Source organism: Talpa europaea (assembly GCF_964194135.1).
Source record: "Talpa europaea genome assembly, chromosome: 2".
NCBI classification, from domain to species: domain Eukaryota; kingdom Metazoa; phylum Chordata; class Mammalia; order Eulipotyphla; family Talpidae; genus Talpa; species Talpa europaea.
Genome location: NC_140068.1, coordinates 114,470,664 through 114,487,676, shown reverse-complemented (window position 1 = coordinate 114,487,676; position 17,013 = coordinate 114,470,664). Strand labels below are relative to the sequence as shown.

General features: G+C 36.3%; 1 protein-coding gene across 1 annotated transcript in view; it reads left to right on the top strand.

The window, feature by feature from the left end:
- Positions 1-17,013, top strand: part of HIVEP1 (HIVEP zinc finger 1) — a gene marked incomplete at its 3' end in the record, with an annotated part of 137,531 nt that overhangs the window by 99,250 nt on the left and 21,268 nt on the right. Inside the window, exons 3-6 of the mRNA XM_084227754.1 lie at positions 1,320-7,252; positions 10,447-10,580; positions 11,269-11,444; positions 15,775-15,876. Of these exons, the coding sequence (XP_084083880.1) occupies positions 1,320-7,252; positions 10,447-10,580; positions 11,269-11,444; positions 15,775-15,876 (6,345 nt within the window). The remainder of the gene's footprint in view (positions 1-1,319; positions 7,253-10,446; positions 10,581-11,268; positions 11,445-15,774; positions 15,877-17,013) is intronic.

Sequence of the window (17,013 nt, the reverse complement as noted above, 5' to 3'; positions counted from 1 at the left end):
GTACAGACATTTCATCTAATGTAAATTTCGGTTATATCCTTTGCAACCGCTATTTGAAAATTTTGAGGAATTAAATATTTGGCTTTTCTGCAAGCAAGTTACATAAACTTGAACAATATTTGTTTGCCTAAATATCCAACAAATGGAAACAAACTAAATTATGGCAAATAATTGTTGGTGAAAAATATTAATAGTTGACAGAGAGTATAGGTAGTTAATTCCCTTTGAATGTTTATTACTTCCAATACAGTCAGCAGTGAAGGTAGTTTTAACTCTTCTCTTCTGCTGGAACTGCCTACCTATTGATCTGTCATTAATGTTAAAGATACACAGCCATTTTTAAGTTTTCTTAGTGAAAAGAGTGATTTTTTTTTTCAACAAAGGACTATTACACATGACTTTTAGATTTCATTGAAAAACCATAAATAATTGGATTGTACTATTTTTTCCTGTTTGTAATATTATTGCTATATTGGCAATACTTCATGGTTCTACCAGCTAATATCTAATGTTCATCTGAGATTTATTTGCTCTTAAAATTATTTTATAGCACTTTTTTTCTAATGAGACATTGCATATTCTAGAGCACTACTGTTATTTAGAAACTTTGTGAAATTTTTCACTCTAGAAGATACTAAAACAAATACCCAGCATTAAAAAGTTAAACTTTCTTATGGCTTAGCTTTTTCAAGACTATTGTGTAGACAGAGCCCTTAGCTTTGGGAGTGATACAAAGAGGTTAATTTAGTTTTCAGAGATCTGTATCTAGGACAAATGTGTTTCCTTCATGAGATAGGAGGTAAAGAGAGGAACACAGCAGTCTAGAAATATACACTTAGGTCTTCACTTGACTATTTCAGTAGATTTTGATTGTCAGCATTCCTAATATTGTCAGAATGTTGGAATGCTGTTTTATCCAACAAAGGTCTCCTTAAACCACCTTATTCAATAGTTATAATGACTTTTATGATTATAATTTTATTTATGCATATAAGAACTGGGTGTAGGTCAGAGGTACGCCGGGGATGAGAAGATTCACCAAAGACACAGTGGGGAGCAGAACAGGTGGATCTACTGAAATACATTGCTGAGGGGAGCAGCGGGCAAGACAGGAGAGGTCTGCTGCATCATGTGGGTTAGCTCCCTGGCTGGGGATTGAACTCATGCCACACTGGCTGGCAGTACCTTGGTAGTGCTGAGACTTGAACCCCTGCGCCACCAGGGAGGCCCCATGATGATTATAATTTTAATTGTTAAAATTATAGTTGGTCTCTGTGCTTTTTTTATCAACTGATTTTCTTGTTTTATTTTTTGAACAGAAATCTTAGAGGCTGGTATTAAAGGAACTTCAGAATCACTTAAAGGTGTGAAACGAAAAAAGATTGTAGCTGAAAATCACCTGAAGAAAATACCAAAATCTCCACTGAGAAATCCTCTTCAGGCAAAACACAAACAAAATACAGAAGAGTCATCTTTCACTGTTCTTCAGAGTGCTTCAGAGCCTCACAAGAAGCAGAATCACAGTCCTATAAAAAATGGGAAGCAATTTACCAGACAAAATGGAGAAACACCTAGGATAATTGCTGAGGCCTCTAAGTTCGAAGACTCAGTCTCCCCAAAGAAGCCCTTGATTTTGCAGCACCCATCTGAATTGCGGAGATGGAGGTCCGAAGGCTCTGACCCTGCCAAGTTAAATCATCTAGATGGAAGATGTGACCCTAGTTCTTTGTCCAGTAAAACCAGGACTGACCATAGTGAATGTATCTCCTCTAATGGTAGTACTACTTCCTCTTCCTACACAAACACCGCATTTGATGTCTTACTGAAAGCAATGGAGCCAGAACTGAGCACCTTATCACAAAAAAGCTCGTCTTGTGCAGTTAAGATAGAAAAACTGAGACCAAATAAAACTGTACAACCCCCTTCTCAATTAAAAATCAGCTCAATGGATGCCCCCAATCAGACTTCACAAGCATTTGTTGCTGAATCACAGTCTTCTCCTTGTACCTCATACACAGTACATGCTTCTGTTGCTCAGAAGAATGAGCCAGCAGCAGTTCAATCTATTTCTCATTCATATAATCAACAAGAACACTTTGTTTCTAACTCTAACCAACTTAATCAGCAGCTTCCAGTATGTTCAGGTTTAACAGGATCACTGAAAAATCTGCAGAATCAAGAAAATGCCAAACTTGAACAAGTTTATAATGTAGTAGTGACATCATCTATAGGTCTGACTTCACCTTCCAACAGAACTCAGGTTACTCCTCAAAGCCAGCAAGTTGATTCTACTTTACCTATGTCAATAAGTCCAACTCATTCCACACAGTCACCCCCCATGACAGTTTATAATTCAGCTCCTGTAGCCTCTGTTGTTAATCACAGCGTAGAACAAATGTGCAATCTTCTTCTGAAAGAGCAGAAGCCAAAAAAACAAGGAAAGTATATTTGTGAGTATTGCAATAGAGCTTGTGCAAAGCCTAGTGTGCTTTTAAAGCACATCCGTTCCCACACTGGTGAGCGACCTTACCCTTGTGTGACCTGTGGATTTTCGTTTAAGACTAAAAGTAATCTGTACAAGCACAAAAAATCCCATGCACATACTATCAAACTGGGTCTTGTCTTACAACCTGATGCTGGCAGTTTGTTCTTGTCACATGAGTCCCCGAAAGCACTTAGTATCCAATCGGATGTAGAAGACAGTGGGGAAAGTGATGAGGAGGCCACTGCTGATGACAGACCGAATGAACCAGGCTCCATAGAACTGCAGCCTGTGCAAATAATGAAAATAATAGCAAATTCTGAAGCTTTATCAAAATCAGGTCCCATTCCAAGCAATCCAGATCATGTTGTAGGTACCTTTTCACTACAGGACAAATCTTCAGAATTACAAGCTATAACGGAGTTACCAACTGTTGTGGTCCACCCTGTCAATGTGTCCCCTTTAAGGGTTGAGAGCCCAAAGGTGGTAGATTCCAAGCCTGATCTTCCTAGTGCACAGAAACAGAAGGACCTTCAGGTAACTAATATATTGTCACATCCAGCCTGGGCATCCTCCCTAGAGACTAATGTGAAGTCCTGTCCAAAAGGGGACATGAGTCAGCCAGAAGGAAAGCAAGAATCTCATATAGGTACTGTACATGCGCAATTGCAAAGGCAACAGGCTACAGATTACTCTCAGGAGCAACAAGGAAAACTTCTGAGTCCTCGAAGTTTAGGAAGTACAGATTCTGGTTATTTTTCACGTTCTGAAAGTGCGGATCAAACAGTGAGTCCACCAACTCCCTTTGCCAGAACTTTATCCACCACAGAACAGGACTCAAATAAGAATATTGGATCCTCTGCACTTCGTATCAATACACCAGCACCTTCTACTTTACCAGCAGGTGAAAAGGCATTGCAACCAGGTCAGATGCGCCCACCTTTGGCAACAAAAACACTTGAAGAAAGAATATCAAAACTGATCTCAGACAATGAGGCTTTGGTAGATGATAAGCAACTGGATAGTGTAAAGCCACGGAGAACCTCTCTCTCACGACGAGGAAGTATTGATTCCCCCAAATCATACATATTTAAGGATTCTTTCCAGTTTGATTTAAAACCAATGGGACGGAGAACAAGTTCAAGCTCTGATATACCAAAATCACCTTTCACCCCAACTGAGAAGTCAAAGCAAGTGTTTCTTCTGTCTGTACCTTCCCTTGACTGTTTACCTATTACAAGAAGTAATTCTATGCCTACCACAGGTTATTCAGCAGTCCCTGCAAACATAATTCCTCCATCTCATCCACTGAGAGGAAGTCAGTCATTTGATGACAAAATTGGAGCTTTCTATGATGATGTCTTTATATCGGGACCTAACACTTCTGTGCCCCAAAGTGGGCATCCCCGCCCCCTTGTCAGACAAGCAGCTGTGGAAGACTCTTCAGCAAATGAAAATCATGTTCTTGGTCTTGGGCAGTCTTTGGATGAGAGCTATCAGGGATATAGTGCCACTAGTGAAATTTTATCAGCAAGGAGCAAGTCATTGGTACCAAGCTCACATTTAGAAAAAAAGAAGTCTCATCAAGGACGCGGGACAATGTTTGAGTGTGAAACCTGTAGAAACAGGTATAGAAAATTGGAAAATTTTGAAAACCATAAGAAATTTTACTGTTCAGAGTTACATGGACCAAAAACAAAGGTAGCTATGAGAGAACCTGAACACAGCCCTGTGCCTACCAGTACACAACCTCAAATTCTGCATTACAGAGTTGCTGGTTCCACAGGGGTCTGGGAACAGACATCCCAAATAAGAAAAAGAAGGAAAATGAAAAGTGTTGGAGATGATGATGAACTTCAGCAAAATGAAAGTGGAACTTCTCCAAAAAGCTGTGAAGGCCTTCAGTTACAGAATACTCTGAGTTCTGCTTCCAGTTTCTCTAAACATAATGTTCCCATTACAAGGGACCAACAGCTAAGAAATATCCAGTTGCAAAACTCTCAGATTCAGCATGTTGCCAGAGTCCCTGACCAGACCGTGGATCCAAAGCTGTCCACCATCATGGAACAACAGATAAACGCAGCTGCCCCAGACAAGATAGAGTTGAAGAGACATGCGATTTCAGTCATCCAACATACAAACTCACTGAGCAGACCCAATTCATTTGATAAGCTTGAGTCTCTTGAAAGGGGTTCCCCAGTGTCTTTCCCAGAGCTGAATAGAACAGTTAAACCCCGGTCTCTGAAAGTGATAGGAATTTCCCAGGAGGGAGGGCTCCCTCCTCAAAACACCCCTCATTCTCATCAACCTGCACTATCAAACACGATTAGAGGAGAACTTCAGGAAGGTTCAAGAAAGATTTCAAGTGAACGACACATGTTAGGACAGCCTTCAAGGCTTGTTCGGCAGCACAACATCCAAGTTCCAGAAATTCTCGTCACAGAAGAACCAGATCGGGACCTTGAAACCCAAGGGCATGATCAGGAAAAGACAGAGAAATTCAGTTGGCCCCAGCGTAGTGAAACCTTGTCAAAATTGCCAACAGAGAAACTGCCACCTAAAAAGAAAAGGCTCCGTCTTGATGAGATTGAGCATTCCTCAACTGAATCAAGTTTTGATTCCACTCTCTCCAGGAGTCTAAGTAGGGAGAGTAGTTTGTCACACACTTCAAGTTTCTCAGCTTCATTAGACATAGAAGACATTTCTAAATCTGAGGCTTCTCCCAAAATTGATTTTCTAAATAAAGCAGAGTTTCTCATGATGCCAGCAGGTTCTAATACACTTAATGTTCCTGGAACTCATCGAGAAATGAGGCGTGCTGCATCAGAACAGATTAATTATGTGCAAACATCAATGGATGTCACTGATTTCAGAAGTAAATCATTCGACTGCGGAAGCATAACTCCACCCCAGACATTGCCACTTGTTGAATTGCAGCCTCCAACTTCCTCTTCTGGCATGAGTGTCACTGGGCACGTGCCTCTCTTGGAAAGGAGGAGAGGCCCATTGATTCGGCAGATATCTTTAAACATAGCTCCAGATAATCATCTGTCACCTGTGAACCCCGCATCTTTCCAAACTGTTACTCTTCCAGTGGTGAACGGGGTGCCATTTCAGGGACCTCAGCCCACTAATACATCTTTAGCTGAGCTTCCTGCAAATACTTCGTGCTCCCAGACTCAAGTTAAGGATCTCCAGACAGAAATTTCCAAGTACAGTTCTACTAACATCTTTCCTATCCAACAGTGTTTTCCTTTGTTAAATGAGATCCATACACCTTTTAGCCACCAAAATGCACAGAAGTCTCAGCAAGTGTCTACACAGTGTGTCAAAGCAGATGAAAGCCCCAGTTTATGTGTGTCTTCTAAAAGTGAGGATTGTTTTGCTCCCAAATACCAACTTCAGTGTCAGGTTTTCACTTCAAGCCAATCTAGCTCTTCTAAATTGGTACATTCTTTGCCAAATAAAGTTCTTTCAGATCCAGTTCAGGCTGAACATCTTGGGACTTCATTGGCATTACCAACCAAATTAGTAGATGCCATGTCAAATTCACATCCTTTGCCACCACTGATGCTTGGGCCACTCAGTCAGGTGCCAACATCATTTATACCCCCTGTGCGTCCACAGGGTAAAGTTCCAGCTTACTGTTTTGCCACAGGCACGTCTCTACCACAAATCCTAGTGACCCAAGACTTATCCAGCCAGCCACTTAGCCAGGCTACTTGTAGTGTCGTGCCAGTTGGCGAAGAACAAAATTCCATGCCAAAATCACAAAAAGATCACCAGAATACTTTGCCAAACCCAGAGGAAGTGCTTGTTTATGACAATGTTTTTTCAGATATAGGCTCAAATTCTCCATCAAAGCCCTTGCCCATATCTCAGAAAATGTCTGTTGGTAGACTTTCTCCCCAACAAGAATCTTCAGCTTCAAGTAAAAGGATGCTTTCCCCAGCAAATAGTTTGGACATCGCCATGGAAAAGCACCAGAAACGGGCTAAAGATGAAAATGGAGCTGTTTGTACAACAGATATTAGATCCTTGGAACCACTGAGTTCAAAAGCTCATGAAATTAATAAACACAAGAAACCTGTTTTAGTGAGACAGGTTTGTACTACAGAGCCCCTTGAAAGTGTAATATTGGAACAGGATATTTTTTCTCAACCTGAAATTAATAGTGAGACTGTTAATTTGGCGGAAGTTTTACCAGCTGATAATTTGGCACCAGGACAATCTAAGATTGTAGTTATAGAAACTATAAAGGAATTGCAAGAATTTGAAAATGTAAAGTCATCTGCATCACTTACAGTGGAAAATTTACCTGTCCCTTCAGAAAACATCCACATTTCTCCTTTGGAAGGTATAGACAACAACCAAGAAAGGAAGTCTCCAGGGGCTAAAAATCAAGGAGACAAAGTGAACATCCCCAAACAAAGTCAACTGGCAACCACTACTATGTCAGTGTTTGATGCTGGGGACACCCAGCAGCTGTCTTTCCCCAGCCTGAAGACAACAACCAGCTTTACATGGTGTTATCTGTTAAGACAGAAGGCTTTGCATTTGCCTCAAGGTGACCAGAAAACTTCAGCCTATACTGATTGGATAGTAAACACCAGTAATCCAAATCCACTTGGCTTGCCTACAAAAGTTGCTCTTTCTCTTCTTAATTCAAAACAGAAAACTGGAAAGTCACTATATTGTGAAGCAATAAATACCCATTCCAAATCAGATTTGTTGGTCTATTCAAGCAAGTGGAAAAGCAACTTAAGCAAGGTACTTGAAATATCATTTATCTTCAAAACTAGTTTGTGTAAATTAGTTTTAATGTCTTGATGCATTAAAATATTTTAATTAGAAGTGTTTTAATTTTGAATGACAAGTCATGCTTCATGTGTATAGTTATTTGAAAGAAAGGATGGTATGTTTTCCCTGGGAGTTTTACTGATAAGGATTACCTGGAATTCTTTCAGTGATTCTAAGAGACATTTTGAAAATAACTTGCCTTAGCATCTGTTTTTTCCTCAGCTGGATGTTGAAGTCTTTATTTAGTAGTCCAGAGTATCTTTTTTTTACTTTCATCTTTCTCCTATGTTAAGAGTTAATTGTTACTGTTAAATGAGAGCAGATTGTATTTATTTTTTGTCCTGCAAATGCAGGAAAACAGACATGTGAATAACGGAACTTTGATCTATTTTGTTTTAAAATAGCAGTCATTTATATTTATGCATATCTAACCACTCTCCCTCACCAAGTTTATGCCAACTTTCCTCCAGTTTAGTTCTGAAAACTGTCTTAGTATTAGAGATCACAAAATAACTCATGCGCCTTTTAATTAAGTTGATTTGATCAAGCTTTATATTGTAAGGTTGTAAAATGATAATTTTAGGTAGTTTGTGGGATCTGTCTCATTAGAGTTGTTGGCATTATAAAATAGGAAAATCACTCAAGTGATTCAGATTAAATAAATAGGTAAGGGTATCATGGTGGACATTCAGAATTATTAATTAGGTCCTATTGACATGTTCACAGGCATACAATCAGGATGCTTATAAGCAAATATATATATATATATATGTACTTAATAGAAAATATCACAGTAGTGGTTTTACAATAGAAGTATGTACAACTTCTGAATGAAGGAAGCCTATTACTATCAATATAATGATGAATTACAGATATAAGGAAAATTTTTCAAAACTATGATAGCTGAATCTTAAAAACAAGAAGTAGAGATTTTTCAGGCAAACAAGAATGAGAAATTTTAATAGTCTGCTGAATGGAATGGAAGTGAGAAAAAACTTGGTTTATTTCAATAACTCTGAGGAGTCCATCATGATTAGAAGGTGTTAAGCTTGAAACACTGCCTTACATGGAAGTTGGAAATGTTGGTAAAAGCCAAAGACTGTGCATGGTGGTAGAGAACCAGTGAAACATTTCTCAGTGAAGGAGAGTACATCCAAACTATTTGTGGAATTTAATTTTTAAGTGATCAGATTCAACTCTGTATGTATTAAGTCATGGTCTTGGAAGATGAGACCTGATCATAAGGATTTGTGTGGCATCTCGTGTGTATTTGTGAAGTAGCAGGCGCCCTGGTAGCAATGCTTCCGGAAATGAATGTCCCCTAGGTTTTAATCTAGGAGAGAGCTTCAGGTAAACGATCTAAAAATTCTTCAGTTTTAATTAATGAGATTGTTCAGGGAGTGTGGAAAGAAGAGATTTGGGCCTGTAATAGATCCTGGGGATCACTGCTATTTAAAGGGTTAGACAGATGTAAAAAGTTCGCATAGGAAACTGAAAGAGCTTTTCATAAAGGAAAGAGAACTAGGAGAAGTGGTATCACACAGATCAAGGAAGAAGATATTTCAATGAGAGTTGTCCAGGTAGAGAGGTCAGATAAGGATCAACTAACAATCTGGACTGAGCAGCTTTAATAACACTGGTGATTTGAGTCCGGCTTTTAACTCAAAATCAAAATGTTGAAGTATTTATGATTCAAAATGGAAAAGAACAGATGCTAAAGTAAAAGGATTTCCAAGAGAAATGAGGTCTCAGCAACATATAATTATATGGAGTGGTTGAACATAAAAAGACTAAGGAAATGATAATGATTTTAGCACTTAGCTCATTAGTAACTTTGGTAAATAGAAGCCAGATTAGATAGGGACAAAGTAAGCAAAAGGTAAGTGGGGATTTGGTATGGGAGGTAATAAATAGGGTTACTGTTAAGAAAAGAATATGGAAGGAAAGATGTATATATGTTCAAGTATTCCAAACTCAGGGGAAACCTGATGTCTTTCCCAGGAAAAGAGGGCACAGGTGCATTTTTACTCGTCAGGGTCTGTGTGCATTATCTTCATACTACCTTTTTGAGAAATTTGGGCCAACACCTTTTCTTTGTCCCTGGCTTTGTAAGGACAGAGATCTCACTGAACACTTTCTGAGGCCAGATAGGCCCTCCATCCACAAGGTAAATACCCTCCCACCACTTAATATATCATCTTGGTAACCATAGCTGTATACTCAGCAGTGTGATTGTTAAAGGAGGTTTGTAACAAAGAGGTCCTTGATCAGAAAAGCGCGCCTGTGTTGGATTTGCCCGGAGAACTGAAGTTTGAGCCTTTGCTTTTCACACTTGATCTGGATAAATGTCTTAACCCGGAGAGTGTTTTCTCACTGTTCTACACTCCCCTATGCTGTCTGACTGAAAGGTATGTGAAGATGGAACAGCCGAGGAAGGAGGAAACTTAATGTGAATGGTGTGGTTTATGAAATGATAGTGTAATATTTCTATTGGAAAAACACATTCATTATTTTAATGTTCGTTACCTTTTTTGAGAGATTTAGTTGTTTCCAGGCCAAAACCCGATTTTTGACCTGACACGGATCTCACAATTACCAGTATTTAGAAACTTGTGAAACAGTAAGAGCACCACATTATGGTTTAAACTAATGGGAGGAAGGGAGAATAAAATGCTGGAAATCAGACTTCTTCTTTTAACTTTACAGTGCATTTTAGTCAAAGGGGATTTATTCATGTTTCTTAGTATAAGGCATTAGTATACCAAGGGGGATAAATAGTTCTTTTACATCTGCAAAGGAATGTGCTTAAATTAGAGTATGAATGGTGAGTTAGATATAAGAAAGAATATTTAGTCTGTTAAAAACAGTTCCTATTAAGCTCATGGAATACCAAGGTAGGAGGTTGTAAGACATTTATTTGGGGTATCAGTGCACTGCAGTGGAATTTTAAAATAGCTGTAATCGGTTTGCTATGATTTAGATAGCTATATTAAAGGTAATGGAGAAGACAAAGCAGATGACAATAAACCTGTTACTTCACTGAATTGCATTTCTTTAACTATATGCCCTGAACTCTGCCTTGTTTAATTTCCAAGTGAAACATTAGTATGTCTGTGTTTTCAGTTTTATTAAATTAGTCTCTTTTTTTTTTTTTTTCGTTTCAGAGAGCATTAGGTAATCAAAAGTCCACAGTAGTTGAATTCAGCAATAAGGATGCCTCTGAAATTAACAATGAGCAAGATAAAGAAAATTCCTTAATCAAAAGTGAACCAAGAAGAATTAAAATATTTGATGGAGGGCAAGTACAAATTTTACTTCTTAAATGTACATTTAAACTTACTTTTTAAATGTACATTTGATTTCATGTGAATGAACACGTATCAGTGCCAATTTTATATAACGATGAAAGTTCCTGAGTTTATGAACAGAATCTTCATTACAAAGTATATGTAGTATTAAGTAATTTTGTTTAATCAAAAAAGTGATAATTATTTAGAACATTGTTGAACCTAGGAGGCTGCTAAGAACTGAGTTTCCACAGGGAACCCTATATTTCACCTTGACTGACAAAGGAATGACAAGGAAAATCTGCTCTTGAAGAAATGAATTCATTGCCTATTATCTTTATTTGATTATGAGAGAAAAACGAATTATAAAAATCAGTGGTACTTAGGGTGAAACTCAGAAATATTTTAGTACTTAAAGATGTGATTGAATTTAACAGTAAAGAAACCTTTTAAACCAATTGCTTAGAAAGAGGAAATATTTTTAAATTGAACTGTAATTGAATAAAGTTTTGATTAGAATTAACTGTTAGAATATTGTTGGGTGTAAAAGCTGGACTGTTACATTTACATGTATTAAATTTGTGTTGAGTATAAAAATTGTGCATTGGTTTAATTTTTTTAGGTTGAATTTTAATCATTAATATTTTCTAAAAGACATAGTATCCATAGTATCTATTCATTTCTTTTTCTTTAAATTAGATATAAATCAAATGAAGAGTATGTGTATGTCCGAGGCAGGGGAAGAGGAAAGTATATTTGTGAAGAATGTGGAATACGTTGTAAGAAACCTAGTATGTTAAAGAAACACATACGAACCCATACAGATGTCCGCCCCTATCACTGCACTTACTGTAACTTCTCCTTTAAGACAAAAGGTATGAGTGGGTTGCTTCAAGGTCCTTTTTATATGCAGTTAGTAGAGATAAGACCCTGCTTTGCATTATTCTTTGACCAAGGATGCAGTAACTTAAATACACTGATATAAATTATATCTTGTCAACATTGTAGTCTTATTTCATTATATGTTTCTAGTCCTTTTAGAAAAAGATTTTAATTACACATTTTTAGAATATATATATAATAAATAGAACATTTTAAAAAGAACAACTGCCCTTTTCAATCGAACTACCAAATTACAGTTAACATGATGACTAATACATTTTCAAAAATATTTACTTTGCAGCTAACGAAGAACAAAAATTTTCATGATCACAAGTAAATTCATTTTGGTGCTAAAAGATTAAAGTGAAATTTAAAATAATAACTACTTATAAACTTAATAATGATTACTCATGTTTTATCATCTAATTTTAGACACATATAACCATTTCTTTTTCTTTTCCCTGATGCTTTTTTTAGCCCAAATTGTTGAATTTAAGCTTCAGATTGTCTAACCTTTGTAAAGAAACTCAGAGCTACTTTTTAAAATTATATTTAGTATTCCTTCTGTTCTCTTTATAGGTTTTTATTTAAATTGTAAGCCTTTATTATAGTTAAGGTAATTTTACCCTTTACAAATTTCCTGTTGACATGCAATGGATAAAATACTATAAAATGTTTGCTTTTTCCTTTATATACCTTCATGAATCAGTATATAAAAATTTGCTTCTGGTGATTTAAATTTTCCATATCCTTTAAGAAGTATTATTCTCTCTAAAACAAAGCCATGCAATCATGAAATTGTCTGTAAGGACAGCAGCTGTAAAAATTTAATCGATTTTTTACAGAAACTCTTTTCATTCCTTAGCAGTTAACATTTGCTTTTATTTTTTATATTGGTGGTTTTCACAGTTTTGTTTTTAAAGGCTCCTTAACTCTTCAGCAAAATTGATTTTTGGCTTTTAAGAATGTTATAATATTTACAAATAAATAGTTTCAAATTCGCTAGCCTTGAATGCCGTACTGCTTGAAACAAGAATGAAGGGGGAAAATTATCCAAAGCTGCTCTTCAGATAACCTTGAGTATTTCTAAAAAGTTTCAAGAAATCCTGAGGAGTTAGAAGAAACATTCTGTAGTCCTGATTGTAATATAGAACCTCCTTCTGGAAATGGAAGGTGATTCAGGATGATTTTCCTGGTCGGATCAAATGCTTTCATCTATGCACCCAATTTATTGCCTTTCACTGATTTTCCTGTCATGAAGAAGCATCAACTAAGTTCCAGTATGAGACCAAGAGCCATTTCAATAGATCAGTATTACTAATAAAAGATTACCAAGTACAGAGTGATATAACCCAAATAAAAGACAATCAAGGTGTAATATGAAATGGGTAAGGGAAACTAGGTGTGGAAAACCAAATGAAACTATAAAGATTTCATGGCAAAGAAAAATATTGATTCACCAGGTAATTATCTTGGGTGAAATAACCCAAAACAGCATCATATAAATTTTCGGTAGATATTTATTAAATAGTGGGCAAAGCATATTGAACCCTAAAGAGTGAGCATTATGGTAGTAGTTTTTAGTCCTTCATTTTTCTAATATACTACATATCTGAGTTTACATTAAATGTTTTTCTTTTGTCAGATAATTCATGTAGTTTTATGTGACAAGTAGTTATTTCAAAAAAGCTCCCTTAATTGAGGACACTGATAAAGAAAATATTAGAAATTCAATATTTTCCCATTCTCAGCATGATAATTCCCTTTTTTTTTAATGATCACCTCCCATGGAGAAACAGAGACCTTTTGTGTAAAGCAGATTCCTCAGAACTTTCTAAAGTAGCTAAACAATAGTAGTCCTGCTTTTAGGTTAGACTAGATTTTGCCCTGCTCTGGTTTACTTTGTTATCCTCACCAGTCCAGCTTTACTTCTTATTGAATGTGCATGGTTTTTAGCAAAAAGGAACTGTGGTATAATGGCATGCCATATACATGTGGGAATGTACAGGTGGCAGAATCTTATCAGAGCAACGATCTGTGGTGCTAGAATTGATCCGCCTGCTGCTCATGCATATGAGCACTTTATCATTTGTCCTCTTAGTTTATTTGATGAGTACATTTTCAAAATAATTGTAATTTACTTCACTATTCAGTTTTAAAGGCCAGTCAACAAAAAATACATAGCTTGCATCTTTGCAGGATTTAGCCCCATTTATGTCACAGAAAATTAAACTCTGTGTAGTTATAGGAATCCAGCAACAAAATCTCTCATGCTTTCCATAGGATTTTGATTAATATTTATTAAATCTGTTGAAAAATTTCTCTGTTAATACAGTTTATAGCATTGCTAGGGGATATTTGCATTTTATATGCATCTTTAAAGTGCAAATTAATTTGTTTATTGTAAATTCTTTAAGATATGGTTGATAATAACTCAAATTATGAGAAGATATGCTTGTTAAAAATTTATATTCCCAAATTTGCTAGTTACAATTATACAGTAACTTCCTAAAAAGTAAATAACCTGTTATGACTATCTGTTTAGGGAACAAAAGCATTTTGAAGAGACTGTTGGAAGACCTTGTAATTTGGTTTGTAAAATTGTTATTATGTTGAAAGTGTTTTGACATATAAGTAGAATTTTCAGTCACATTAAAATGGCCAAGCTTTTCTTAATAACGTTTTTATGTGAGAATTTTAAAGCATTCAGAAAAGTGTAGAGATTATTTAGTGAACACCAGTATGTCCTTCCTCTTTTAATGTCACCTTTTTTACATTTGTATTTTATATTTTAAGTGTATTTAAAATATACGTCAGACAAGGCTAATCCATTTTAAGTCAAGGATTCTCTCCGGAATCACAGAAGCCAGGGTTCAATAGCTTTTAGACACAGTTACCTGGTCCAGTCACCCTCCTATGCTTGAAATTCTTGTGCTTGAACTAAGCTCTAGGATTCTGTATATACTATGTAGGGCAAGAATTTGCTTGAACATGTGTGTGACGAGTTCAAGGTTTTACTACATTTTTAGGCTCTATAAATACAGCAGATTCACAGGTCCTTTAGCTCCCACAAGCACATAAGCTAGACCAATGAATCAGATATGTTGAGCTCCTCTAAAGGCTTTTTCTTAATATTAGTGTGTCCCTGAGCACCAAACTCAGCATATTTGTTTATAATTTGGTTTTCTGGAAAGACATCAGTTTTTCCCCTTTTTTTTGGCAATTTGTGTACATGTGTGGCATTACCCACTCAAGCTGCTTAGTATCCTCAGAATAATCTGAACTCTTCTCCTGCAGTCACCAATGCTTGTGCTCAGCATTTCCCAGTTAACCTGATAAAATATATAGAGGTCAGTACTCCAGCCCCCAGGGGAAACATACCTGTAGAGATACTATGGTGAGACTTCTAGTTAATGTGGTTGATTGAAATTAATGAAGACATTCTTTCTCATGTTCCAAACACAAAGATAATTTGTAATAATGACAACCAAATAGAGATTTTATTAGATTATCAAGCTCAAAATTTACAAAAGTCTTAATTTCCAGAGACCAGAAATTAAAAAACAAAAAAACAAAACAAAACAAAAAAGCTACCAAGCTAGAAAGGTGAACAGATACTTAAAAAAAAGAAAAAAAATCCATAGGGACATCAAAACCCAGATACATGCCTGCAGGCCTGAGATTTTAATGTCAGTTCTGGGAAGGAGTCCAACACCCGAAATAAACCTGGCTCTCCTGTCTTTGGACCACATGGAGAAAAAGCTGTCTGCTAAAAAGGAAAACCCTATACCTATGTCTTGCTTGCAAAAGGAAAAAAAAAAAAAAAAACTTACCCCAAATCAGTGGTCTGAAAACCCCAATGAAAATGGTAAAGTCCCAGGAAGAAGCTTTTAGAGAACAGATCTATTAGAGATGTGTCTGCAGCTCAAAGTACTTAAGACTCTTTACGGTTCCATGGATACTATGCCAGCACATACAACTGGTAGAGAATTCCCACTCCAAGAACTATACAGATGATAGTGCAGTCGGAAAGGGGCTTTATCTACAAAATGTTCTAAGACATAAATAAGGACTAGAGAATAAAAACTAAGTAATGTGCACAATTATCAAAGTAAAGGAGGAAGATTGGAGCTGAATTATTAGTAACAGGGTTGTTACAACACAGTTACCAATATGTGCTTTGACCCAAATTTTAGTCATTGGAATTGTATAACCACAGTGTGTACTTTCACTTGAAATAGGAATGGAATTTGCCAGTGTTGACAAATGCAGTAGCAAATTAATAATGCTATGTAAGCTTAGTAAACATTCTTTTCCCTTAAGGAAATCTGACAAAACACATGAAGTCCAAGACACATAGCAAGAAATGTGTGGATTTAGGCGTCTCAGTAGGTTTAATAGATGAACAAGATACAGAAGAATCAGGTAAGGCTTTATTCCATATTTTACATAACTGTTATTTATTGTGTACTATTTTTTTTTTTTTGCATCCATACTCTTCTGTTTCTACTTGGTTCCTATTTTCATTATCTCCTATTTATACTAAATAATAGTCTCATAATCCATTCTCCTCTCTCAAATTTATCTTACTTCCTCTCCATTTTCCCATTTTCACATCAGCCAGTCTTCCTGAACAAGTACCTGGTCATGTACTATGCAGTGTTTCATTGGTTTTCATTTGTCTGCCGAATAAAGTGTGAGCCATTGACTTTACATCCTCAAAATCCTGTATAATCTGCTGCCTACCTACCTTTTCATCCTATTTTTCATTTCTTTCTTTCACCAATTCTAATGCTTTTATTTCCTGCTGTCATGACTTATATCCAGCTTAAAATTGCCCTCAAATCCAATCCAAAAGTGGCTCCCAGTCTGCATTGGTCAAAATCTTGCTTTCTTTCAAGATCTAGCTCAAATTTGCTGCCTTTATGAAGCCACCTCTGATTTTCCCTTCCCACATCACTTGCTGGAAGCAGTTTTTCCCTTCTCTAGACTCCTCAATATTATTGCTTTATGAAAGTATTGAATCCCTTTCTGCTTTATTTTGTGATTATTTACATGCTCACTTTACCTCCACACTGAAAACCTTGAGCAGATCATGAGCAAAATTGATGACTGAATAATAATGGCTTCATCCACAGCACTTGGTGCAGTGCCTTGCACATAGCAGCTGTTCCGGAAATGTTTATGAAATAAAACATTTGTTTGCTTCCGTAAAACGTTTGTTATTTTGAAGAGGTTAACTGGTTGTTTTCTTAACAATATTAACTCAACAAATACAAGTATTTATTTTTATCCAATTTTGAAAGAAAATATGCCTGCTCATCTGTTCTGATTAATCAGACTAGAATTATCCTTTTGTATGAATGTTTAACTAAAAAATCTATCAAAAAGATATATTTAAAGAATAGTTTTCCTGCCGCTTTTTCAAAAAATTCTCTATAAACATTTACCTGCTTCCGTGTTTTATTTAATATGCATTAGTTTGATACAGAGAAAATTACCAAAGAGAAAGTGGTGAGGACATCATTGAAACTATAGGTAGAAAAATCAGATACATTTTTG